General features: G+C 46.4%; 1 protein-coding gene and 1 long non-coding RNA gene across 3 annotated transcripts in view; one reads left to right on the top strand and one right to left on the bottom strand.

The window, feature by feature from the left end:
- LOC139161487 (retinol dehydrogenase 16-like) overlaps window positions 1-18,324 on the top strand; it is a 29,678-nt gene extending 11,354 nt beyond the window's left edge. For both annotated transcript variants that reach the window (XM_070740677.1, XM_070740678.1), the window contains 2 exons: window positions 4,954-5,111; window positions 18,054-18,324. In XM_070740677.1, the coding sequence (XP_070596778.1) occupies window positions 4,954-5,111; window positions 18,054-18,271 (376 nt within the window). In that variant the 3' untranslated portion in view covers window positions 18,272-18,324. The remainder of the gene's footprint in view (window positions 1-4,953; window positions 5,112-18,053) is intronic.
- The window catches only part of LOC139161492 (uncharacterized), a 101,229-nt gene that overhangs the window by 71,273 nt on the left and 2,437 nt on the right, over window positions 1-27,519 (bottom strand). The window lies entirely within an intron of this gene.

The raw sequence follows: 27,519 nt of genomic DNA, 5'->3' as shown, positions 1-27,519 counted from the left end.
AGAATAGAGAGAATAGAGAGAATAGAGAGAATAGAGAATAGAGAATAGAGAGAATAGAGAGAATAGAGAATAGAAAGAATAGAGAGAATAGAGAATAGAGAGAATAGAGAGAATAGAGAGAATAGAGAATAGAGAGAATAGAGAATAGAGAGAATAGAGAATAGAGAGAAAAGAGAGAATAGAGAGAATAGAGAGAATAGAGAATAGAGAGAATAGAGAATAGAGAGAATAGAGAGAATAGAGAATAGAGAGAATAGAGAATAGAGAGAATAGAGAATAGAGAGAATAGAGAGAAAAGAGAGAATAGAGAGAATAGAGAGAATAGAGAGAATAGAGAGAATAGAGAATAGAGAGAATAGAGAATAGAGAGAATAGAGAGAATAGAGAGAATAGAGAGAATAGAGAGAATAGAGAGAATAGAGAGAATAGAGAATAGAGAGAATAGAGAATAGAGAGAATAGAGAATAGAGAGAATAGAGAGAATAGAGAGAATAGAGAGAATAGAGAGAATAGAGAATAGAGAGAATAGAGAGAATAGAGAATAGAGAGAATAGAGAATAGAGAGAATAGAGAATAGAGAGAATAGAGAGAATAGAGAGAATAGAGAGAATAGAGAGAATAGAGAGAATAGAGAATAGAGAATAGAGAGAATAGAGAGAATAGAGAGAATAGAGAATAGAAAGAATAGAGAGAATAGAGAATAGAGAGAATAGAGAGAATAGAGAGAATAGAGAATAGAAAGAATAGAGAGAATAGAGAATAGAGAGAATAGAGAGAATAGAGAGAATAGAGAGAATAGAGAATAGAGAGAATAGAGAATAGAATAGCATAGAATAGGTTGGAAGGGATCTTGGAGGTCTTCTAGTCCAACCAATCTGCTTCAGATACTTCAGATTGGTTATCCAACATCTTCTTTAAAACTTCCGGTGTTGGAGAATTCACAACTTCTACAGGCAAGCTGTTCCACTGATTAAATCGTTCCAACTGTCTGGAAATTTCTCCTTAGTTCTATATTGCTCCTCTCCTAGATTAGTTTCTACTCATTGCTTCTTGCCCTACACTTATATTCTTTTTATTACTTCTACACTGTTTATCAACATACCATTCGAAGTTGCCACAACGTGGCCTTTCGGAGTTGCTACACATGCACAAGGGGTGGTGCAGGGGTGGCACAGATGGGTGTCAGGTGATGGGAACCATGCTCGGAGAGGAGCCAGAAAAGCAAGCCAGCTGCGGTTGGTTCAGAAACCACATAGGCCCAAAGGGTACTTGCTGGAGCCAGCTGGAAGCAACCGGGAACAGGAGGGAAGGGCATGACGAGTCCCTATAGGCAGGTGGCTAGCAGAAGCCAGTAAAGCTGGCTAGAAACCCATTCATTCATTCATTCATTCATTCATTTATTTATTTATTTATTTATTCATTCATTCATTCATTCATTCATTCATTCATTTATTTATTTGTTTGATTTGTATGCCGCCCCTCTCCGCAGACTCGGGGCGGCTAACAGCAGTAAAAAAGACAAATATAACAAATATAATATAAAAAGTAATTTTAAAACCCCCAATTTAAGAGACCAATCATACAAACAGACATACCATGCATAAATTTTATAAGCCTAGGGGGAAGGGAATATCTCAATTCCTCCATGCCTGACAACAGAGGTGAGTTTTAAGGAGATTACGAAAGGCGAGGAGGGTGGGGGCAACCCTGATATCCGGGGGGAGTTGGTTCCAGAGGGCCGGGGCTGCCACAGAGAAGGCTCTTCCCCTGGGTCCTGCCAGACGACACTGTTTAGTCGACGGGACCCGGAGAAGGCCAACTCTGTGGGACCTAACCGGTCGCTGGGATTCGTGCGGCAGAAGACAGTCCTGGAGATATTAACTTCTATTGTTACCATGTGCCGAGCCAAGACTCCAGTAAAGAGACTGGTTCTGCTCAGTGTGGCCCAGGGGTGGGTTCCACTTATCTTCCCTACCAATTCACATCACAACCAGTTTGCATCGCGTTGTGCAAAACACCCGGAAATGACCTCCTTGCACATGTGCAGAAACTTTTGCACATAATAATAATTTATTAGATTTGTATGCCGCCCCTCTCCGAAGACTCGAGGTGCAATGGGGTTTTTTTAAAACCTGCAGCAACTGGAGGATCAGTTCTGAAGCATAATAGCAATAACATTTAGACTTATACAGTGATCCCTCGAGTATCGCGAGGGTTCCGTTCCAAGACTCCTCGCGATAATCGATTTTTCGCGATGTAGCGGTGCGGAAGTAACAACACCATCTGCGCATGCGTGCCCCTTTTTTCCATGGCTGCGCATGCGCAGATGGTGGAGTTTGCGTGGGCGGTGGGGAAGACCCAGGGAAGGTTTCTTCGGCCACCCAGCAGCTGATCTGCTCGGCAGCGCGGGAGCAGCGAGGAGCCGAAGATCGGGGTTTCCCAGCCGCCCATGCAAAGGGGAAACCCCGATCTTCGGCTCCTCGCTGCTGCTGCCATTTTTGTTATTAATACACAGAATATTAAGCATTAGCACCTTCCACAATGTGGTTTGTTTTGCTTTGTTGTGCCTCTTCTTTTGTTCCCCCTGTGGATCATTCAGTTTCCATGAAGAAGAAGAAAAACGCTCCATCTATTTGGCTGTTTCCTGTTTGTTACTAGCTGCGCAATTTCCCCAAAGGGCACCTCTCTCTCACTAATCTGTTTCGCAATTGCACTGTTTATAGGCAACTCTACTGTGCTGCTGGCAGGGGTGGGCCACTGTCTGGATGGGGGGGAGGATGCAATGGGGTAGCGAAAATGGAGCTCCACCCCAAAACACCCAATTTGCATTAAGATGAAAGAAAATGCAGGGAATCCTGCTTAAGCCACGCCCACAGTGTGGTAGTAAAAAATTTGGTAGCCCTTCACTGGCTGCTGGGGAGAAGACTCAAACAGGATGGGGAAAAGGCAGCAAAAGTTGCCCACAACTTTTTCAGCATCCTGCCTGCCCACCATTTGTATCTGATGATGATAATGATGATGATGATATTTCTGAACCCCCGAAAAAAAAACCCCCAAGCATCTTTCAGTTTTATGAAAATTGTATTACTTTAGGGTGCCACAAGATCAACTTTTGCTTTTAGCGTACATAGAAACTGAATGTGTTTGTAAAGTCAGAAGAATTGAGCTCAGCTTGAAGACTAGAAGAAGACTCCATATGAAGGGAAGCCCAGCAGGTGGCATCAAAAAGCCAACTTTCTCTGATCTCCCAAAAACTAAAACCTGTTTCATTCTTAGATAGTACAGTAGGCAACTAGCAAATCCACAATGCAGATGATGGTCAAAAATATTCTGGAGGAAGGCAGTGGCAAACTACTGTTGCCAGGAAAACTACACAGATGGGTATGTTAATGACACCAAGTCATGATAAAATCAAAGGAATATAAAGCCCTTCATGGCATCGGACCAGAATATCTCTGAGACCACCTTCTACCGCACGAATCCCAGCAACCGGTTAGGTCCCACAGAGTTGGCCTTCTCCGGGTCCCATCGACTAAACAATGTCGTCTGGCGGGACCCAGGGGAGAGCCTTCTCTGTGGCGGCCCCAACCCTCTGGAACCAGCTCCCCCCGGAGATTAGAATTGCCCCCACCCTCCTTGTCTTTTGTAAACGTCTTAAAACCCACCTCTGCCGCCAGGCATGGGAGAACTGAGACATCTCCCCCGGGCCTATACAGTTTATGCATGGTATGTTTGTGTGTATGTTTTCTTTTTAATAAGGGGTTTTTAATGACTTTTAATGATTAGATTTGTTATATATTGTGTTATTATTGTTGTGAGACGCCCCGAGTCCATGGAGAGGGGCGGCATACAAATCTAATAAATGATAAATAATAATAATAATTATTATTATTATTATTATTCTTATTATTATTATTATTATTCCGGTGGTGTTAGAGCGGTTGGAGTGCAGTACTGCAAGCTACGTCTGCTGATCACCAGCTGCCAGAAGTTTGGCAGATGGAATCTCAGTAGGCTCAAGGTTGACTCAGCCTTCCATCCTTCCAAGGTTGGTAATATGAGGACCCAGATTATTGGGGGAAATATGCTTACTCTCTGTAAACCTTTGGAGTGAAGGGGTGTATAAATCTAACTGGTATTGCTATTTATGAAGTGTATACTATAAAATCTCTTTATTATTTAAATGGTTATTATTGAAATGGGTTTGCTGCTATCCTTCAAAGCTGCAAATGTCCCAATTAAACTTCTCTCCTGGATTTTTTTGGTTTGCCAATAGCATATCACTTGGGGGGAGGTAGAAAGGACATTATCTTTTATCTCCTTCATTGTTTGAGTTTGTTTATTTATTTATGATTTGATTTGATTTGATTTGATTTGATTTGATTTGATTTGATTTGATTTGATTTGATTTGATTTGATTTGATTTGATTTGATTTGATTTGATTTGATTTGATTTGATTTGATTTGATTTGATTTGATTTGATTGCTGCCCCTCTCCGAAGACTCGGGGCGGCTAACAACAATAAAGAAAACAATGTAACAAATCTAATATTAAAAAGTAATCTAAAAAACCCCAATTTAAGAGACCAATCATACAAACAAGCATACCATGTATAAATTCTATAAGCCTAGGGGAAGGGGAAAAAATTCAATTCCCCCATGCCTGACGACAGAGGTGGGTTTTAAGGAGCTTGCGAAAGGCAAGGAGGGTGGGGGCAACTCTGATATCTGGGGGGAGTTACTTTCATTCAGCTCTTAGGCTATCTTGTTTTTGTAAATTCTAGCTGAATTCTTAGATTATTCTCAAGAGGGGGGAGTCTTCAGTTTTTTTAAAAAGTAAGTAGAAGAAAAGCACATTTGTGGGAGGTAGTAAGATGGAGCAAGAAAGGATTTTAGTTGGGGGCAGGAAGAAAATCCCTACTTTTTAAAGAGTTGTTCATTTTTTTCTTGTAGACGTGAAATGCATCCTTTTGGGGTCAATGTCAGCATCATCGAGCCAGGCTCATTTTTCACAGGACTAGAAAAACGTGCAGCAGAGTGCTTCACAACCCTCTGGAGCAAATTACCACCTGATATCAAAGAACTCTACGGCCAGGAATTCTGGAGAAAATGTAAGTTTAAAAAAAAACTGTGTAAAATTTTGTAAACCGGGAAGGTGACATTGCCAGCAGAGGCTGATGTGGTGTTGCACCAACAGCCTGTGCAGCTGGCACCCGGGCCAGACAGTGAGGAGGCTGGAGAGGACTCAGTGCCAAAGGCGAAGATTCATCCTGAGCCTTCAGAACCTCCAGAAGCTCCAATCAGTAATGAGGTTAAAGAGGAGGAGCCTATTCTCAATGCACCGGCACGCAGGGCTGTCAAAAGGCAGGAACGATTCCTCAGGAGGAGGTCTCCTTAGGAGTAAGGCTTGGGGCTAATTGGCCACTCCCCTGCCTATTTAAAGGATGAAGAGGAAGGAGCCAATTTGCAGGAAACAACATTGTTCATATTTCTTTGTGTCTTGACTCCAGAAACATCTGGTCTGCTCTTGTTCTCTCTCTTGGCATTTTTCCTGCAAATTGTTTCTGGGCATTTTGCCAGCCACCATAAGATTTGCAGCTGGCTGAAGCATAGATATAAGAGGGTTGTTGTTAATGGCGAATATTCTGAGCAGAGCCTGGTTACATGCGGTGTGCCACAAGGTTCTGTTCTGGGTCCTATTCTTTTTAATATGTTTGTGAGTGACATAGGGGAAGGTTAGGTAGGGAAGGTTTGCCTATTTGCCGATGATTCTAAAGTATGCAATAGGGTTGATATTCCTGGAGGCATTTGTAATATGGCAAATTATTTAGCTTTACTAGACAAGTGGTCAAAGCAATGGAAACTGCAGTTTAATGTTTCCAAATTTAAAATAATGCACTTGGGGAAAAGGAATTCTCATTGTCCCCGGAGGCGGAGTAAAGACGCTGAGACATGGATTGTGGATTAATTAAGAGTCGTTTATTAATTAACATATTTAAATAACTTTAAATAACTTTAAATAAATTTGCATAAATAAATTTGAATATTTAATTCAAAACAAACTAAGGACCTGCAGAGCAAAAACTAACGGGGCGGAAATTCCTACCATAACATTCTTTGGCAACATTGGGCAATAACTCCTTGCTGAACCAGGTGAAGGTACCACCTTCACCTGGATCCTAGCCACGCCTCTGCGTGTGGGAGGAGATCACCCTCCAATCCCCGTGGGACATTGGATCCGGTGATTCCCATGGACATCCTCTCTCCAATCCCCGACGTTGCTCGAACCTCTGGTTCCTGGAGAGAGGCAGTCCATCACCCTTTAATGATGCCCTGAAAGGAGCATGCGCAGTTGCATCTAATTGCCCATTTCTGCCCCAAACCTGCCAAACCCCAATGACCAAAGGGAGGCCTATTTATTATCTAAATGCACCTCACCACCTAACCAATCCAATCCACACCCGTCAGTGTGGAATAGGCGAAAAAACAGCCGCCTCTAAAGGGGAGGCCGCAAAAAATTCCTATTCGGCCCCGAGGCGACCTCTGGAGGACACACTGGTGATAGCGGAGGGTGGGCAGGTGTTTGTTAAAACAAAACAGTGTGGGACCCTTGCAGATCACCCTTTAAATAGGACGATCTGTGGGCCCGCCTCAGCAAGCCGGCAGCGCGCTCTCATTGGCGCGCTGCCAAAAGCCGAACTTCCGGTTTCCGAAGAACCCGGAAGTTCGCAGCTAAAAGAGCTGCATCATCGTCGCCCCCCCGCCCCTGAGGCAACTCCGGCCGACGGTTAAAACCGTTGGCCGGGTATTTGCCCCCGGAGGCGGAGTAAAGACACTGAGACATGGATTGTGGATTAATTAAGAGTCGTTTATTAATTAACATATTTAAATAACTTTAAATAACTTTAAATAAATTTGCATAAATAAATTTGAATATTTAATTCAAAACAAACTAAGGACCTGCAGAGCAAAAACTAACGGGGCGGAAATTCCTACCATAACATTCTTTGGCAACATTGGGCAATAACTCCTTGCTGAACCAGGTGAAGGTACCACCTTCACCTGGATCCTAGCCACGCCTCTGCGTGTGGGAGGAGATCACCCTCCAATCCCCGTGGGACATTGGATCCGGTGATTCCCATGGACATCCTCTCTCCAATCCCCGACGTTGCTCGAACCTCTGGTTCCTGGAGAGAGGCGGTCCATCACCCTTTAATGATGCCCTGAAAGGAGCATGCGCAGTTGCATCTAATTGCCCATTTCCGCCCCAAACCTGCCACGGAGGGGGGGTCAGATCTCAATCTTGGCCCCCCCGACCCCCACCCAGCCTCCTACACCAATTCCTGGAGGCACCTCTGCAGGTCCGACAGGAAAATGGCGTTCCCCTCCTCTGAGAGGTGAACGCCGTCGGCTCGGTAGAGCCAGGGGGTTCCAAATTTTATATGGGGATGCTTCACTACACACACCCCTAACTCCCTAACCACCTTCCCAATGGCCTGGTTGACCCTCAACCTGGCCTTGTTAACGGCTTTGGGTGAAACAGCATCCCGCCAGACAAGTCTGGGCAGGATCTCAGACCACACAAGATGTGTGCCTGGATATGCGGCTGCGATGGCCCGAAGGTCCTCGCGAGCCTGGATGCTCACCGACAAGCCACTCAAAACACCGAGATCGTTGCCCCCGAGATGGATCACCAACAACTCGGGGGCTCCCTCGGATCGACACAGTCCAAAAAACAGGGGGCGAAGCCCCTCCCAGCGCATTCCCCTGCGGCCCATCCATACAACGTCCATCTTCGAGCCCAGGGAAAGCTGCAATCCGACAGGAGACCTTGAAGCAAAACGGCCGGCCCAAAACACGAAACTGTGGCCCATGAGCCAAACTGCGGGCCGGGAACCAGCAACAGCTGAAACAACAAACAGAAAATTAACACGGCCAAAACGGGTCCCTATCGGGGGGGCCTGACGTATGAACGAAAGGCTGCAGACCTCCAATGGCCTATGGCCATAATGTGGCGATCCGCAAAACCAGCAGTGGCGGCTGCGGTAGCCGCGCCTATACGAAACGAATGTGTGCCGAACCTGGAGGGGTCCGCGCCCACTTGTTCAAGGGCCCGCTTAGTAACCGCCCAGAATTGGTACATAGTTAAGGGGGCCCCATTACAGTGACAAAATTAAAATCCCGGGGTTTCCCCACGACTAGCGCAAAAGGCGGTTAAAGCCGCCACTGGGCAAACGGCACCATCAGTCGTTGGTGCCAAAGCAATCTCCATACCGCGACCAAGCTGGTCCATCTTGGACTGTCACAGGCGTATGGAGACCCCACTAGTTCGTAGCTGCACGTCGCTCCGCTGGAGCGCGCGCATGCTATTGTCCCGAACAGAGCTGGCTAAAACTTCGCTCACCCGAAAAGCCCCGAAAAAGAGCGTAGTTGCTGCCGCGTGGAAAAGGCAGGCTTCATAGTGCGAAGTGCACAACCTGATCCACGTGTGGCTTAAGGCCGACAGCTGTAATATGGATAAGGGCTGCCGGGCATCAGCCGCTGGTGGCGGCCGTTCCCGGGACCACCCTTCTAACATTCTCCTAACCCGAAAGTCACTACACGTGTCAGGGTACCCTTGAGCTTTGGCGATGAACGCCAGGCCTGCCAACTTGCCCCTAATGGTTTTCACGTTCAGACCACGTTGGTGTAACAGCACGCAGTGCTCTAACAACTGGTCGACCGGTACGGGCCACATCTGCCTATAGCCCTTACTAACCCTGAACTCCATAAACTCCTTACCTGACCGGAGGTACGCAGCCCAGGTGCTTGGGGCTATCGACAGCCCAATGGCCCGAATTGCCTCTTGCCTCCATGGTTCTGCAGCCCAGCCAGGCTCCATAAGTGTCCTGGCATCTGTTGTGGTGTGCGTTGCGCCCAGGGCGCCAATGCCCGGAACCTGGCAAGCTGTCCACGGGATAAAGCGTCAGCCGCACCGTTCTCTAACCCCGGCACATGGCGTGCCAAGAACAGTGCGTTCAGAGCCAAGGCTTTACTGACGAAAAATCGGACCAGGTGCATTACCCTCTCATTCTTTGAAGACAAAGAATTTACCACGTGGACAACCGCCAAGTTGTCACACCAAAAATGAACCACCCGATTGGCGAGCTGACTGCCCCACAGTTCAACCGCCACCACTAAGGGAAAAAATTCTAGGAATGTGAGATCCCTTCCTATACCGGCCGCAGCCCATTCGGCCGGCCATGTTGAATGGCACCACTTCCCTCCTAGCATCACCCCGAAGCCAAGGGAACCCGAGGCGTCAGAGTGCAATTGCAAGTCTGCTTGGAGAAGCAAATCTTGCCGCCAGAAGGAAATCCCATTAAAATGGGCCAGGAAAGTCTGCCATACCCGCAAGTCTTCTCTGGCCCCAACACTGAGCCGCACATGGTGATGGGGCGAGCTCAAACCCTGCATGGCGGAATACAGTCTGCGTAAAAACGCCCTACCGGGAGCAATTACCCGGCAAGCGAAGTTAAGCAGCCCTGTAAGCTCCTGGAGTTGCTTGAGGGTCACCTTCTTCAGGCTGGCTACCTCCTCCAGTTTGAGCCTTATCTTCAACAGCTTGTCCTCCGGCAGTCTGCAAGACTGCGTGGAGGAGTCCAGCTCTATACCTAAGAAGGACATCTTAGAGGACGGCCCTTCCGTTTTCTCTGGCGCTAGGGGCACCCCTAAATAAGCACATAGCCCCTCAAATGCCACCATCAGGGCTTGGCATTGAGGTGTGCCCGCCGGGCCTGCCACCAGGAAGTCATCTAAATAGTGGATGACCGACCTGGACCCAGTTCGACTCCTGAGCGCCCACTCGAGGAAAGTGCTAAAGCTCTCAAAGAGAGCGCATGAAATCGAACACCCCATGGGGAGAGTTCAATCCAGGTAAAAACTTCCCTTAAAGCAGAAACCCAGGAGATTGAAATCGTCGGGGTGTATGGGCAGGAGCCTAAAAGCAGACTTAATGTCGCTCTTGCCCATTAGCGCCCCAACCCCGCAAGCCCGGACCATAGCTACTGCCGCGTCGAATGAGGCGTAGCGGACTGAACACAGGTCTTCCGGTATGAAGTCGTTCACCGACTCCCCCCGTGGGAAAGAAAGATGGTGAATCAACCGGTACTCATCTTGGGCTTTCTTGGGTACCACCCCAAGGGGGGATACCCTTAAATTCGGGAGGGGAGGGAAAGGGGCCCAGGACCCTCCCTTCGTCTACCTCTTTCTTAATCTTGATCCTAACTAACTCCTCATTACCTTGAAGGGACCTCAAATTCTTTGACATAAAGGCCCTACGGGGACCCTGATACGGAATTCTGAAGCCTTCACTAAAGCCCTGCAGGATAGCAGCCGCCCTCTCGGGCGGGCGATATCCCCGCAAGAGTTCAGTCAAGTGCTCAAGCCTGACCGGACTGGGGCCCTTGAGTCGCAGGAACGGCGGGCCTGTTCTTGTCCCTGCCGTTCCTGTTTTTCCCAGGACGCGGGCACATGTGCGTGGCGTGGGAACCCCCGCACTTCCCGCAGGCATGTCGGAACTTACAGGAGGAGCGAGCGCAAGAGCCCTTGGCGCTGTACTCAAAACAAAGCGGGGTGGTTCGAACACCCTGCCCCGCAACCGTGCAGGGCGCAGCCGGCTCCTCCTCCATTAAATGACCACTATCGGTCCTTTGACCCGACCCGCTCTTGCGGGTCGCCTGAAACCATAGATCGGGCACCTCCCGATCCCAGGGCAGAGAGGGGTCAAACGCCACCCTCATCCGGAACGCCTCGTCGTAGTTCTGCCAGGCATCCCCTTTGACCTCGAAGTGCGCCATGGCAATGAGGTCAATGTACTTAAGGAGCGCCGTGGCCCTACCTGGCTCCTTCTGTATGATAACGGTGGCATAGGTCAGGAAGGCGTAAAGCCAAGACCTGAAAGACCTAGGTACCTTGACCTTCTTGGCCCGATCGGTACGGGCCTCCTCATCCCTTTCCTTTTTGGGAACTTCCCTATTCAATAGGGTATAGAGGTCAATATATTCCCCCCTCCAAATCTTATCTCTAATTGAGGGGTGCAAATGATACCCTAAAGGAGTCGAGGGAAGTCCCACTGGTACCGCCCCCATGGCAGCCGCCATGGGGTCAGTCAAGGTGGCCACGCTGTTATTGGTCACCCCCGCAGAAGACACGGCCACCGGAAGGCTGGCCAATCCAGGCAAAACCACAGATCCTCCCACCCCCGGGGGGGCTACCTGGATCCCTGCCACCCCAGTCGTGCCAAGCAAAGACCCCGTGTTCACCACTGGCGCCCCGGCTGGAACCGAAGCCGGCGGTGCGGTCGCCCCCCAAACCTGGGAGCAGACCATGGGCGTGCTGGACCCCAAAGGAGGGCCCAAGCCGGCCGGTCCTGCCGGGGGGGTTAAGGTGGGTAACCGCTGAACAACCGGTGTGGGTGCGATGGAAAGAGACTCACCCCTGCCATCCAATGGGGCCCCAAGGGCCCCGGCCGCAGAACTGGCATCCCGTGCCACAGGGTCGCTCTGGTCCGGAGCTTCTTGTGCATGCCCAACGACAGGAGGGGCTCCCAACGCCGCTGAGGGCCCGGATCCACTGCGTGTCCCGAAGGCGGCTTCCCAGTGGGCGTCCATGCGGTCCAGGCGATCTAAGAGAGCAGAAAATGATTGAGCCGATACGACAGGTTCCTGGCCTCGAGGGGCCTGGGCGGCAGGAGGGGGTGGCACCTGGGGGGTGGGAACTATAACCCCCGCCTCCCTAGCCCATAAAGATGGGACCCTGGCCCTCCAAGGGCGAGGGCCCTGCGGAGCCTGAGTATCTACGCGCTTCCTGGGGCCCATACCAAACAGGCCACCCAATCACCAGCCAAATACAAATAACAAGCCCAAAAATTGGGCTTATTCCCCCTCAGCCACCCGGATGGGAGGTCCTGAGGTCCTAAAACCCTGGGCAAACCCACCAATGGGAAGCCCCAAAGCCTACCTAGGTGTGGCTTCTTAATGGGAGCCCCTGGGACCGTAGGGAACCACTAGGTCACCCTACCTAATCCCACCACCCCCAAACAAGGCCCACCGCCTCACAGAACCCAAACCCCTATGCCCCCCAACTAAAAAAGGGGGGGTTGTCCACCCCTTACCACCCTACCCTTCCTTTGCCAACAAACTCCAATGGGGGGGAAGGGGGGGTATCGGGGGGATGGTTCGTGGCTGGGGTGGGTGGTTTAGCTTCCCCCCGGGGGAAGGGGCCTACCCTACAACCCCCTGTACCCCGGGCACCAACCTTTCCCAACAACTAAACCAAAATTAACCTAAAAAACAAAACAAAATGCTTAATCAAGACTCAGAGGCAAAAGCCTCTGAATCAGCAACAACTGCCTACCGGGCGAGGCCTCCGGGCCCCGCCGCGACCTACCCCCACCCCCCTGGAGAGTAGGCTGCCCTACTCTCCGCTGTAAAAGCAAGAAAATAAATGGACGAGTCAGAGGCCCGCAAGCCCCTGACCCAGCAAGCCTGCCGAGGCCTCGATAGGCCCCGTTCTCCCAGCAGAAGCGATCCGCTGCCTCTCCGCTGCCGATCGCCGTCCCGAAACAGCCAGCACCGAAAGCAGGCTGTTTGTTAAAACAAAACAGTGCGGGACCCTTCCAGATCGCCCTTTAAATAGGGCGATCTGTGGGCCCGCCTCAGCAACCCGGCAGCGCGCTCTCATTGGCGCGCTGCCAAAAGCCGAACTTCCGGTTTCCGAAGAACCCGGAAGTTCGCAGCTAAAAGAGCTGCATCATCGTCGCCCCCCGCCCCTGAGGCAACTCCGGCCGACGGTTAAAACCGTTGGCCGGGTATATCTGAGTATTGTATTGGCAGTTCTGTGTTAGCAAAAACTTCAGAAGAGAAGGATTTAGGGGTAGTGATTTCTGACAGTCTCAAAATTGGTGAGCAGTGTGGTCGGGCGGTAGGAAAAGCAAGTAGGATGCTTGGCTGCATAGCTAGAGGTATAACAAGCAGGAAGAGGGAGATTGTGATCTCGCTATATAGAGCGCTGGTGAGACCACATTTGGAATACAGTACTGTGTTCAGTTCTGGAGACCTCACCTACAAAAAGATATTGACAAAATTGAACGGGTCCAAAGACAGGCTACAAGAATGGTGGAAGGTCTTAAGCATAAAACATATCAGGAAAGACTTAGTGAACTCAATCTGTATAGTCTGGAGGACAGAAGGAAAAGGGGGGACATGATCGAAACATTTAAATATTTCAAAGGGTTAAATAAGGTTCAGGAGGGAAGTGTTTTTAATAGGAAAGTGAACACAAGAACAAGGGGACACAATCTGAAGTTAGTTGGGGAAAAGATCAAAAGCAACGTGAGAAAATATTATTTTACTGAAAGAGTAGTAGATCCTTGGAACAAACTTCTAGCAGACGTGGTTGATAAATCCACAGTAAATTAATTTAAACATGCCTGGGATAAACATAGATCCATCCTAAGATAAAATACAAAAAAATAATATAAGGGCACACTAGATGGATCATGAGGTCCTTTTCTGCCGTCAGTCTTCTATGTTTCTATGTTTCTATGTAAATCCAGTTACCTCTTGAAAAAGCGCCTTTGGGACAACCATGACCTGGATGACTGAGAGTCTCCACACACCTACAACTATAGTAACACTAGCTCATAGTTGTTTAACTTGGTAACCAAAGAAATAAAATGGGGAAGTGTAAGGTATCCTCAAATCATCCAGGAATGAATAAATGAAAACTTATACCATACATTACCTAATTCCTGGTCCTGCCTATATCATTTTCATTTTCAAAACAAAATGTGTGTGTTTGGCTATGCATATACTGTAATGCTTGTTTTAAAATTGATTGACTGGTTATGTGCCATTAAGTCAGTGCTGGCCTTTAGTAATCACACAGATACTTAGTAATCACATAGACAATCTGTCTCCAATTGGATCCTTCATGTCTCCAAACAATGCAGCCATTGCTGCTGTAATGAGCTAATCCACCTTTCTGCTAGTCATTCTCTTCCCTTCTTTTAAAATATTTCTTTTAGCAGGAACATTCTTATTGTGGTTGGATGGATTTTATCAATCGTTGCCCTGCTCCAGCAGCTGCAACCACACTAAAGTTTGCACTTTATTGTTCTAACAAACTCTGCTTTGCATTATCCTAACTAGGATACAGCTTTTAACAATATTAAAGTCTGCAGAAACAAATTAGGCTTACAAATTATACTGACATAGCAAACTTGTTCCTCTACAGTTGTAAAACTGTAGCATGGAGCAAAAGAATTCAACAACAGCAGAGTAACAAATGTTCATCTAACAACTAAATTATGTTTATATGCCTGTTCGTGGGCTATTCAGATTTTAAAACTATGTCCTAAATTATCATGCTAACATTATATCTGATCAGAGACCAAAAAAAATGGGAAGTATATGTAGATAATACTTAGCATGCATAGATCTAATTTGCTAATTTTCAATATTAGATTGAAACTTGCAAACGAGGAAGCAAAACAGAATGCAATTTTCCTGTTTCTCTTTCTACTCTGAAAATTATAACATTAAATACAATTTAAATATTTAGATCTTATTAACTACTTGCACCCCATCTAGAAATGGTGGAAAAAGTCAGCTATTCCAATATTTACTCAGGACTCTCATTTCCGTAGATATTGATAGGTGGGATTCAGCCAGTTTGCAACAGTTCGGGCAAACCAGTTGTTAACTTTTTACGAAATTGGGAGAAATGGCTAATCCCACCTCTAGCTGGCACCACCTACTCCACCCCTCCCAAGAGTCCCACCACGTGTCCTGTTTTGATTTCCAGGTTGGTGCAGGAAGTCATCCAAGCCCAAAATAGGTTATGGGGGGCATCATCCAACCGCCCCTGCACCCCATTTTGGCTTCCAGGGTGGTGCAGGCAGCCTTCCATATGATATTTTTTTAACTTATATCTGTACCAAAGAAAGTTGGAAGTCATTCTTTTTCAGTTTTCCTTAATTTCTTCTTCCTTTCTTATACTTTCACTCTTTTTCTTTCCTTTTTTCAAATCTGGTTTTTATTTGCTTATCCCTTAGCTTTGTATTTTTTTGATATAGGAAGGATCAAATAGCCATTATAATTCTATACTCCTTATTTACAGAAATCATATCAAAATTCAGAATAAAATCCACTGGGAGCCATCTTATATAAGGCAGGCTCTGAGTCCCTCTAACCAAAAAGTGTTTATTGATAGAATATTTGTTGCTCAGGGTTGAACTGTGGGGCCCTTGGTGCTTTCTGAGCTTGTTGGTTTTCTTCAAGATGTTTTATTACCAAACTAGGTAACATCATCAGTACTAGAAGGGAGTGGAGTTTGCTCTTATTTTCATATACAGTGTTCCCTCAATTTTTGCGGGGGATGCGTTCCGAGACCGCCCGCAAAAGTCGAATTTCTGCGAAGTAGAGATGCGGAAGTAAATACACAATTTTTGGCTATGAACAGTATCACAAGCCTTCCCTGAACACTTTAAACCCCTAAAGTTCAATTTCCCATTCCCTTAGCAACCATTTAGATCATTACTCACCATGTTTATTTATTAAAATTTATTTTAAAAAATATTTATTAAAGGCAGATGAAAGTTTGGCGATGACATATGACATTTTTCCTCATCAGGCAGGAAAAACCGTGGTATAGGGAAAAAACCCGCAAAGTATTTTTTAATTAATATTTTTGAAAAACTGTGGTATAGACTTTTCGCGAAGTTCGAACCCGCGAAAATCGAGGGAACACTGTATTAGTGGTTTACCCTGTCAGTGTTGATCAATTGGTTCACAAAAAGTGTTTTGACTGGTGCCGGGTCTCTACATCCTCAGGCAGAGAAGGGATATTCTGCACCCTCCCTCAAATGTTCTTTAAAATACAGAATTTCCTAACATTTCTTTAGAAACTTCCAACATGCAAAGTGTGGTTACTGATCCTAAAATGAACTCTCTTTACCTGGAGCTTCAAAATTGCTTTTTTGAGGGGGAGTCAGTCTACATTTAGTGTATATCTGACTTTAGGGATATTTCTTCATAACCAAACAAAAGTATATTTTCTGTGCAATTTACACCCCTCGGTCGCTGGATCTGGATGTCACAAAGCAAAACCCACATTTTGTAATTAACCCCTGAGCCCCATTTTGGCTGGCAGAGTGCTGCAGGAGGCTGAGTGCTGTCATGCCCCTTGGCCACGCCCACCCTGGCCACACCCACTCAGCTACACCCATCCAGCTGATCAGGGCAGAGAGCGGTTGTTAAATTCTTTGAATCCCACCACTGTATATATTACAGAAGACTTGTAATATTTTTACAATATAAAATATAAAATTAATGATATTCTAATAGGTGTTCCACCATAGGGCCTGAGGATTTCTTACAGAGAGCAAAGCCAGCCTTCTACACCTTTTTTTTAAAAAAGACCAGATCTGGCGAATAGCCCTCAGCTTTATATAGGTCCCATATTACTCTCTTGTGGGAAAAGAGGAGTTCAGTTCCATGAATTGTTTTTGCTTTCTTGGGCGGCCTCTATGCCTTCCAAGACATCAGAAATTTATTATCAGCTACTCCCTTGTCAAGTTTCCAGAGGCTCCACCCAAAAACATCACATTAATAATTCTATCACCTAAAAAACATAAAACACTGGAAAGTTTCAGCCAACAATGAAATCCCTCAAAACTTTGGAATTCTGATACGAAATCATGGGAATGTGATGACTGAAATCTCATAAAGACTCCAGAGATTTTAAATATTTTAAAAAAGAATTAACTACTGTATATTTTTTAGAATATAAGACACACCTTAGTTTGTGGGGAGGAAAACGGGGGGGGGGGGGGATTTATCTACCAGGTATTCATCTGGCTAGCATCCTTAGTCTGGTCAGCTTCAGCACATTATTTTATCCCCTGGTTAGGGCTGGGGGGGAAAGCTTCAAAAACAACCTACATTTGGAGTATAAGATGCACCCAAATTTTCAGGTAAAGGTATGTCTTATGCTCCGAAAAATACAGTATTTATATGATAGATGCCAAAGCCAAGGCAAGACTATGAAGATATTTATTTATTTATTTATTATTTATTTATTTATTTATTAGATTTGTATGTCCGGGGCAGCTAACAACAATGAAAAGACAATGAAAACAAATCTAATATTAAAAATAATCTAAAAACCCCAATTTAAAGAACCACTCATACATACAAGCATACCATGTACAAATTCTATAAGCCTAGGGGGAAGGGAAAGTCTCAATTCCCCCATGCCTGATGACAGAGGTGGGTTTTAAGGAGCTTGCGAAAGGCAAGGAGGGTGGGGGCAACTCTGATATCTGGGGGGAGCTGGTTCCAGAGGGTCGGGGCCGCCACAGAGAAGGCTCTTCTCCTGGGTCCCGCCAAACGACATTGTTTAGTCGACGGGACCCGCAGAAGGCCAACTTTGTGGGACCTAACCGGTCGCTGGGATTCGTGCGGCAGAAGGCGGTCCCGGAGATATTCTGGTCCGATGCCATGAAGGGCTTTATAGGTCATAACCAACACTTTCAATTGTGACCGGAAATTGATCGGCAACCAATGCAGACTGTAGAGTGTTGCCAGTCACTTACAGAACCTAATTTAGAAAGGAATATTCAAAATGACAAGATACACCCAGAACAGCAACATCCTGTCGAGTTTCCCAACTCTTGATTTACTTACTCGTTGATTCATTCATTTATCATATTTAAGAACCACCCATCTCTTTCACAGGGGGACTCTGAGCAGTGTAGGACTGAATGTTAAAACCATTAAAACCATGTGCAAAATACTATAATATATAATGGAGTTTCATCTCTCTGGGTGGTAGCCATAGCTGTGGTACAGGAGAAATGTCATTGTGGCATGAAAGACACAATACTATTGTACAGTCGAGGGATAGATCGCAACCCAGATTTCCAGTTAATTGTTTCTCGTGCTGACAAAGCAGATGGTTTGCCCAGTCCAGGTGGCTGACTTATTCTTATTCTTTCTTTCTATCCACAGTTAACCAAACATTTGTTGGCACCAGATGGAAGAAAAAAAACCTCCAGATAGCTACAGACTGCATGGAACATGCCTTAATCTCTGCCTATCCACACAGCCGTTACGCTGCAGGCCGAGATATCAAGTTTTTCTTCATCCCCCTATCTTACTTGCCAACCCTATTGACAGATTATATTCTGACATATGGCCACCCCAGACCAGCCAAAAGTCTGTATTGATCACAACCTCATAGTTTGTACAAGAATAAAATTACTCCCACTTCTCATTTAAACTCGGTTAAACTGAGCCAATGGACACATTTATAACCAAATTTTACCTAACTGAGCAATGCATACCGGTGTGTGATATTTGCGGTGTCTCTGTCATGGGTTCACTTAGCAATCATTTCACTGTTGCAACATAACGTGATTGCAAAACAAGAGATCAGTGTATAGAAATGATGAGACATGTGGATTATGGGAAGATGCTTTAGCTTTGTTAAAAAAATAATAATAATCCAATGGATAAAAGGAAATATGCAGTTCCAAATCTGTCATTGGAGCAAAAATCTAAAACCTATCACAGTCAGTAAGTTTAATAAGGAACTGAAATTCATTTCCCTTAAAATCCTGCATAAACCTGGACCAATCCATTTTTATATTTTCACAAATATGTTCACTTTTGTGTGATATTGTTCTGGGGTAGAATATTTTTTAACATACCTGTAGAATGACACTGGACAATGATTACCAAACCAAAAAAAGGAGAACTCGGTAGATTTTAATAGCAGTTTTTGGCAGCTGTGTACCTATTGATCAAAAAGTGAAAGGGCTCTGATTCTAAAAAGTCTGAGGTGGAAGTGACTTAAAAGGACCTTTGCGGGGGTGGGATTCAGCTGGTTTCGACCAGTTTTGGGCAATCTGGATGTAAAAATAGCATCCAGATTGCCCAAACTGGTCCAAACCAGCTGAATTTTTACATCTGGTTTGCCAAACCAATAGTTGAAAGGAATGACTTGCCCTGCCCACCCTGCCCCACCAATCCAAGGAGTCTCCACGCAGCGTGTTTTGGATGCCAGGTAAATGCAGGCCCCTCACGGAGGCTCTGGGAGGATGAAAAATGGGCCTCCCAGAAGTTCCAGAAGTCTGGAAATGGGTCCATTTCCAGCCTCAGGAGGGCCTCCAAAGCACGGGGTAGGCTGTTTTTGCCCTCCCAGAGGCTCGAGGAAAGCCTCGGAGCTTGGCAAGGGTCAAAACACTACACACACACCATGGTGTAAGCTGCTTTGAGTCTATAGAGAAGGACGGCATAGAAATCCAATAATAATAGTAATAGTAATAGTAATAGTAATAGTAATAGTAATAGTAATAGTAATAGTAATAGTAATAGTAATAGTAATAGTAATAGTAATAGTAATAGTAATAGTAATAGTAATAGTAATAGTAATATATTAGATTTGTATGCCGCCCCTCTCTGAAGACTTATTTACAAATCAGTAAATAAGTAAGTAAATAAGTAAATGGTGCAGGGGGCCAAGGAGGCCACGCCCACCTTGGCCACGCCCACCCAGCAACCAGACAGAGAACCAGTTGCTAAAAGTTTTTAATCCCGCCCCTCCTTGTGGGATAGCTGCAGAGCCTGTGAGCAGTTAGAAGCAATAGCAGATGACGGGTCTGATCTAAGACCTCCCCCAACATGTCAGAGAAGAGCAGGAAGAGCTGGGCCTGTAGTTAAGTATGTCATCAGCCCAGAGTCACTATATCCCCACAGACAAACCAAGTCCTCTTCCCTTGAACCTTATCTGTTGCCAATTTAGTATTGAACTTTAGTTGACCAGATTCTTGTATGTAAGTTTGAGCGATAAATGTCCTGAAATGCAACTGAATGCATGGAGGAAGAGTAGGTCTGAATCTGATCGAACACTTGTAAGAGCTTTTATTAAGACTTACAAAGTGGCGCTCAAGGCGGCAAGATGCGCGTACCATGCCGCCTTGATTGCATCAGCGGAATCCCGCCCGGCCGCTCTGTTTAGGGTGACCCGTTCCCTTCTTAATCAGGGGGGAGTTGGGGAGCCCTTGCAGAGTAGTGCCGAGGACTTTAACTCGTTTTTCGCTGATAAAGTCGCTCGGATTCGGGCCGACCTCGACTCCAATTGTATAGCAGAGTCGACTGACAACGAGTCAGTCGAGGTGACTGGGGCACGTACTTGTCCACCTGTCTGGGAAGAGTTTGATCTGGTGACACCTGATGAAGTGGACAAGGCCATTGGAGCTGTGAGTTCCGCCACCTGTTTACTGGATCCGTGTCCCTCCTGGTTGGTCTCGGCCAGCAGGGAGGTGACACGGAGCTGGGCCCAGGAGATTACCAACGCTTCCTTGGGGAGGGGAGTTTTTCCATCACTCTATAAAGAAGCGCTTGTGCGCCCCCTCCTCAAGAAGCCCTCCCTGGACCCAGCTGTGCTTAATAACTACCGTCCAGTCTCCAACCTTCCCTTTATGGGGAAGGTTGTTGAGAAGGTGGTGGCACTCCAGCTCCAGCGGTCCTTGGAAGAAGCCGATTATCTAGGTCCCCAGCAGTCGGGTTTCAGGCCCGGTTACAGCACAGAAACCGCTTTGGTCGCGTTGATGGATGATCTCTGGCGGGCCCGGGACAGGGGTTTATCCTCTGTCCTGGTGCTCCTTGACCTCTCAGCGGCTTTCGATACCATCGACCATGGTATCCTTCTGCGCCGGCTGGAGGGGTTGGGAGTGGGAGGCACTGTTCTTCAGTGGTTCTCCTCCTACCTCTCTGGCCGGTTGCAGTCGGTGTTAGTGGGGGGACAGAGGTCGACTCCTAGGTCTCTCCCTTGTGGGGTGCCTCAGGGGTCGGTCCTCTCCCCCCTGCTATTTAACATCTACATGAAACCGCTGGGTGAGATCATCCAAGGACATGGGGTGAGGTATCATCAATATGCCGATGATACCCAGCTTTACATCTCCACCCCATGCCCAGTCAACGAAGTGGTGGAAGTGATGTGCCAGTGCCTGGAGGCTGTTGGGGCCTGGATGGGTGTCAACAGACTCAAACTCAACCCGGATAAGACGGAGTGGCTGTGGGTTTTGCCTCCCAAGGACAACTCCATCTGTCCGTCCATTACCCTGGGGGGGGAATTATTGACCCCCTCAGAGAGGGTCCGCAACTTGGGCGTCCTCCTCGATCCACAGCTCACATTAGAACAACATCTCACAGCTGTGGCGAGGGGGACGTTTGCCCAGGTTCGCCTGGTGCACCAGTTGCGGCCCTATCTGGACCGGGACTCACTGCTCACAGTCACTCATGCCCTCATCACCTCGAGGTTCAACTACTGTAATGCTCTCTACATGGGGCTACCTTTGAAAAGTGTTCGGAAACTCCAGATCGTGCAGAATGCAGCTGCGAGAGCAGTCATGGGCTTACCCAGGTATGCCCATGTTTCACCATCACTCCGCAGTCTGCACTGGCTGCCGATCAGTTTCCGGTCACAATTCAAAGTGTTGGTTATGACCTTTAAAGCCCTTCATGGCACTGGACCAGAATATCTCTGAGACCGCCTCCTGCCGCACAAATCCCAGTGACCAATTAGGTCCCACAGAGTGGGCCTTCTCCGGGTCCCGTCAACTAAGCAATGTCGGTTGGCGGGCCCCAGGGGAAGAGCCTTCTCTGTGGCGGCACCGGCCCTCTGGAACCAACTCCTCCCGGAGATTAGAACTGCCCCTACTCTTCCTGCCTTCCGTAAACTTCTTAAAACCCACCTTTGCCGTCAGGCATGGGGGAATTGAAACATCCCCCCCCCGGGCACGTTGAATTTATATATGGTATGCTTGTGTGTGAGTCTGTTAGTTTGTGGGGGGTTTTAAATCTTTAAAATTTTAAATTGTTGATTACTTATGATTTGTCTTTTTACATGTTGTGAGCCGCCCCGAGTCTTCGGAGAGGGGCGGCATACAAATCCAAGTAATAAATAAATAAATAAATAAATGGTCCTGATCCTTTGACCCTGGCACCCCAAGTTCTAAGATATGAAGGGCTCCACAGAGGAGATCTGCACAGCTCTTGGCAAGGCAAGGGTATCCCCATCATGAACTGCTTGCAACTGGTGCAGTTCTACTTTAAAGTCAGAGCTAGCAAGCAATTTTTCATGGGCAACAGCTGCTCCATTTATTGGAACCTTTTGGGGAGGGGGTTGTGGCCTGATTTCCTGCCTGTAGAAGTGCTGCTTCTGAATCTGGACCAACTGATGACCTACAGTGACTCTACAAAAGTCAGGATAGTGCCCGGATGACTTTTCCGCTACTGCTTGAAATTTTCGCTTATCAGGAGCTTGCTTGTTAAATTTCCAAGCAATTCTGGACTGTTTGAGATTGTGTCTGCATGTCAGCATTATAGACACTTTGCTGTAATTACTCAAACCTTGGACTGGACACCTTGTGCCTGTGTGTGTTGTAGGTATCAGACTTTGGACCAGACAGTTTATTCACAACCCATTCCCTTCTAATATCCATCTCTAGCTGAACCTGAACTTGAAGCCTGTAGATCAGTTTTGCTTAATTATTAATTAAGCTAGATTAATCTATTTTGTCAGAAGCTGCTGTTAGTTGGCTACACCACTGCTATTGCAACAGAGCTCTTTGCTGGACAGCTTGCTGAATTCATCCCTCAGCTCCAAGCATTGTCATCCAGCCAAGACACAAAAATAGCAAATTGTCACATCTGAGAGCTTAAACAAGGGCACTGCAGAAGGGGAAAATTCCCTACATACAGGGGTGGGCTACTGCCCAGATGGGGGGGGGGAACACAGTGGGGTAGCGAAAATGGAGCTCCACCCCAGAACACCCAATTTGCACTGAGAGATGTTGAAGGAATAATAATAATCCTGCACACGTCACACCCACAGTGTGGTAGTAAAAAGTTTGGTAGCCCTTCACTGCCTACATTTACAGTTTATAAGTGTAGACTATACTATCTGCTCAAGTCAAATTTATTTGAAGAGTGCTGTGGATAGACCACAAGGTTCTGCCCACTTAAGAAGGATACAAACAACCATTATAGAGTCATATAATACCTGCTGACCAGTAATGATGTCAAATGCCAATGAGGGAGCCGGGGTGGCGCAGCAGGTAGAGTGCTGTACTGCAGGCCACTGAAGCTGACTGTAGATCTGTAGGTCAGCGGTTCAAATCTCATCGCCGGCTCAAGGTTGACTCAGCCTTCCATCCTTCCGAGGGGGGTAAAATGAGGACCCGGATTGTGGAGAAAATATGCTGGCTCTGTTAAAAAGTGCTATTGCTAACGTGTTGTAAACCGCCCTGAGTCTAAGGAGAAGGGCGGCATAAAAATCCAATAAATAAAATAAATAAATAAAACTTACCGTGTTTCCCTGAAAATAAAACTCGGTCTTATATTTTGGTGGCTCTAAAATTAGGGCTTATTTTTCAGGGAAACACAATATCATGGTCATCAGCCCAACTGTGTGTGTGTGTGTGTGTCCCCAGCATACACACAAAAAGCAGTGAGAGTGTGAGGGTCAACATTGCCCAGCAGCAGCTGCAGCTCACTAGCCCCTTGGTCAGTGCACTCCATGCAATGCAGGTGAGTCAGTTACCTGCCCAAGCAGCAAACAGTGGCAGAGGCCCAGCGGGAGAGGCACACAATCGAGACATGCCATGCACACCTGAGAAAGCCGAGAGTCAGTGGACCAGGGCATTGGGAGTCCAGGGGAGACTCATCTTCACATCTCCCGGCTTTCCCACAGCCTGCAGGGCGTATCTGGATCACATGCCTCAACCCCATCTCTGCCTCCTGATTGAACAGTTAATCAACTCACCTGTACTGCACAGACTACGAAGTCAACGAAGCAGTGGAAGTGATGTGACGGTGCCTGGAGGCTGTTGGGGTCTGGATGGGTGTCAACAGACTCAAACTCAACCCGGATAAGACGGAGTGGCTGTGGGTTCTGCCTCCCAAGGACAATTCCATCTGTCCGTAAATAACCCTGGGGGGGAATTATTGACCCCCTCAGAGAGGGTCCACAACTTGGGCGTCCTCCTCGATCCACAGCTCACATTAGAGAAACACCTTTCAGCTGTGGCGAGGGGGGCGTTTGCCCATGTTCGCCTGGCGCACCAGTTGCGGCCCTATCTGGACCGGGACTCACTGCTCACAGTCACTCATGCCCTCATCACCTCGAGGTTAGACTATTGTAATGCTCTCTACATGGGGCTACCTTTGAAAAGTGTTCGGAAACTTCAGATCATGCAGAATGCAGCTGCGAGAGCAATCATGGGCTTCCCAAGTTATGCCCATGTTACACCAACACTCCGCAGTCTGCATTGGTTGCTGATCAATTTCCGGTCACAATTCAAAGTGTTGGTTATGACCTATAAAGCCCTTCATGGCATCGGACCAGAATATCTCCTGGACTGCCTTCTGCCGCACGAATCCCAGCGACCGGTTAGGTCCCACAGAGTTGGCCTTCTCCGGGTCCCGTCGACTAAACAATGTCATTTGGCGGGACCCAGGAGAAGAGCCTTCTCTGTGGTGGCCCCCGACCCTCTGGAACCAGCTCCCCCTAGATATCAGAGTTGTCCCCACCCTCCTTGCCTTTCGCAAGCTCCTTAAAACCCACCTCTGTCGTCAGGCATGGGGGAATTGAGACTTTCCCTTCCCCCTAGGCTTATAAAATTTATACATGGTATGCTTGTATGTATGATTGGTTCTTTAAATTGGAGTTTTTAAGATTAATTTTAATATTAGATTTGTTCACATTGTCTTTTTTATTGTTGTTAGCCGCCCCGAGTCTTCAGAGAGGGGCAGCATACAAATCTAATAAATACAAATACAAATAATACAAATACTACAGCTGCTGCCCGACATCGTCAGCCCTCACCGCCTCCAGAGCTGGCCATGCCCACCGACTGATGATGACCTTAACTTCAGGGTAGGTCTTATTTTGGGGGGAAACGCGGTATTTTTCTATAATAAGGCTTAGATTTTTCTACTTATAGTAAAAATAAGCAGTTCTTGCCTCAGATCACCCCACCCCAGTCCCTTTTATCTCACTTGGGTTGGAATATAGAAATGAAAATTTGCTTGCTGTGGGCAGGCATCCAGAATGAGCATATTAAAAGAAAATAATATTGGGAGAAAGAGATGGATGGAATTCAAAGCTGAGGGAAAAGCAGGACATACACAGGAGGGTGAAGAACAAGGAAGTTACCCGATCAGATCTGCTGGCCCCAATTAGAGAACACAAGGAAATAATTTGTCACAAGGAAATAATTCTGGAATGGGAGCTATAAAAGATAAGTGCCAATTAGTACTACAGATAGTACTCCACTTAATAACCACAACTGAGCCCAAAATTTATATTGTGCATTTATCAAGTGAGTTTTGCCCCATTTGGTAACCTTGATTTTCACGATAGTTAAGTGAATCACTGCAGTTATTAAATTAGTAATCTAGCTGCTATGCGAGAGGGACTTCCCCAATGATTTTGCTTGTCAGAAGGTTGCAAAAAGGGGATCATACGATGCCAGTGCTGTTATCATTTTGAAGGGTCACTAAATGAACTGTCGAGGACCATCTGTAATGATCAACACTGAGCAGGCATTGAAAGGAATAGGCAATGGGTGTTGGTAGCAAGGGATGTAAACAAAAGCAATGAATTGATCTCTTATTTGGAGAGACTTCCATAATTTCGGCACATTGCCATCACATTTTAGCACTTTTTTCTCTCCCACATTCAAATACATCACTATATTTGAATTCCTTAAGCAAACTCTACAATAACAGATTTCTAAATTCAAAAGAATTGCAGAAAACACAATTACAGTGTTCCCTCGATTTCCGCGGGGGATGCGTTCCGAGACCGCCCGCGAAAGTCGAATTTCCGTGAAGTAGAGATGCGGAAGTAAATACACCATTTTTGGCTATGAACAGTATCACAAGCCTTCCCTTAACACTTTAAACCCCTAAACTGCAATTTCTCATTCCCTTAGCAACCATTTAGATTATTACTCACCATGTTTATTTATTAAAGTTTATTAAAAAAAATATTTATTAAAGGCGGACGAAAGTTTGGCGATAACATATGACATCATCGGGAGGGAAAAACCGTGGTATAGGGAAAAGAACAGTAAAGTATTTTTTAATTAATATTTTTGAAAAACCGTGGTATAGCCGTTTCGCGAAGTTCGAACCCGCGAAAATTGAGGGACCACTGTACTGCCAACCTGCCTTCCATTGAGGACCTGTATACTGCGCAAGTCAAAAAGTGGGCATGAACAGATTTACAGACCCCTTACATCCCACACATAAATCGTTTCCACTCCTAACCTCCAAACGAGGCTATAGGGCACTGCCCACCAAGACAACTAGACACAAGAACAGTTTTTCCCCCAAACACCGTCACTCTACTAAACAAATAATTCCCTCACAACTGTCGAACTATTCATTAAGGCTGCATTACTATTACTATTAGTCTTTTCATCGTTCCTATCACCCATCTCATCCCATTTATGTTTGTACGACTGTAACTTGTTGCTTGTATCCTTATGATTTATATTAATATTGATTGCTTCCTAATTGCTTATTTGTACCCTGTGACAATCGTTAAGTGTTGCACCTCATGATTCTTGACAAATGTATCTTTTGTTTTCTGTATACTAAGAGCATATGCAAAGGCAAATTCCTGGTGTGTCCAATCACACTTGGTCAATAAAGAATTCTATTCTATTCTATTCATGGGGAATGAATGTGTATTATGTGTTTTTTCTTGGATATTACATAACATCTTGACTTCTGCTGAAAGTGCATAAATAATTTTCTTAACCCACTAAACGCTTCCTCTCTTCCACCCTCACTGAGCAAAACTTCATACTACAGTGGTACCTCTACCTAAGAACGCCTCTACTTACAAACTTTTCTAGATAAGAACCAGGTGTTCAAGATATTTTTGCCTCTTCTCAAGAACCATTTTCCACTTACAAACCTGAGCCTCCGAAACTGTAACCAGAAAAGACAGGGAGAAGCTTCCATGGGGCTTCTCTAGGAATCTCCTGGGAGGAAACAGGGCCGAAAAAGGCAGGGAGAAGCCTCCGTGGGGCCTCTCTAGGAATCTTCTGGGAGGAAACAGGGCTGAAAAAGGTGGGGAGAAGCTTCTGTGGGGCCTCGAGGAATCTCCTGGGAGGAAACAGGGCCAGAAAAGGCAGGGAGAAGCCTCCGTGGGGCCTCTCTAGGAATCTCCTGAAAGGAAACAGGGCCTCCACCCTCCCTGTGGTTTCCCCAATCGCACGCATCATTTGCTTTGACATTGATTCCTATGAGAAAAATTGCTTCTTCTTACAAACTTTTCTACTTAAGAACCTGGTCACGGAACAAATTAAGTTCGCAAGTAGAGGTACCTCTGTACTAAGCTTCAGTTTCTCCTGTTTGTCCAAAAATGAGTTGTGTAGGTTGCAAAAGGAGGTGA

Source organism: Erythrolamprus reginae, chromosome 2, assembly GCF_031021105.1.
Source record: "Erythrolamprus reginae isolate rEryReg1 chromosome 2, rEryReg1.hap1, whole genome shotgun sequence".
In the NCBI taxonomy this organism is placed as follows: Eukaryota; Metazoa; Chordata; class Lepidosauria; order Squamata; family Dipsadidae; genus Erythrolamprus; species Erythrolamprus reginae.
This window is presented reverse-complemented; position numbering and strand designations above follow the sequence as displayed.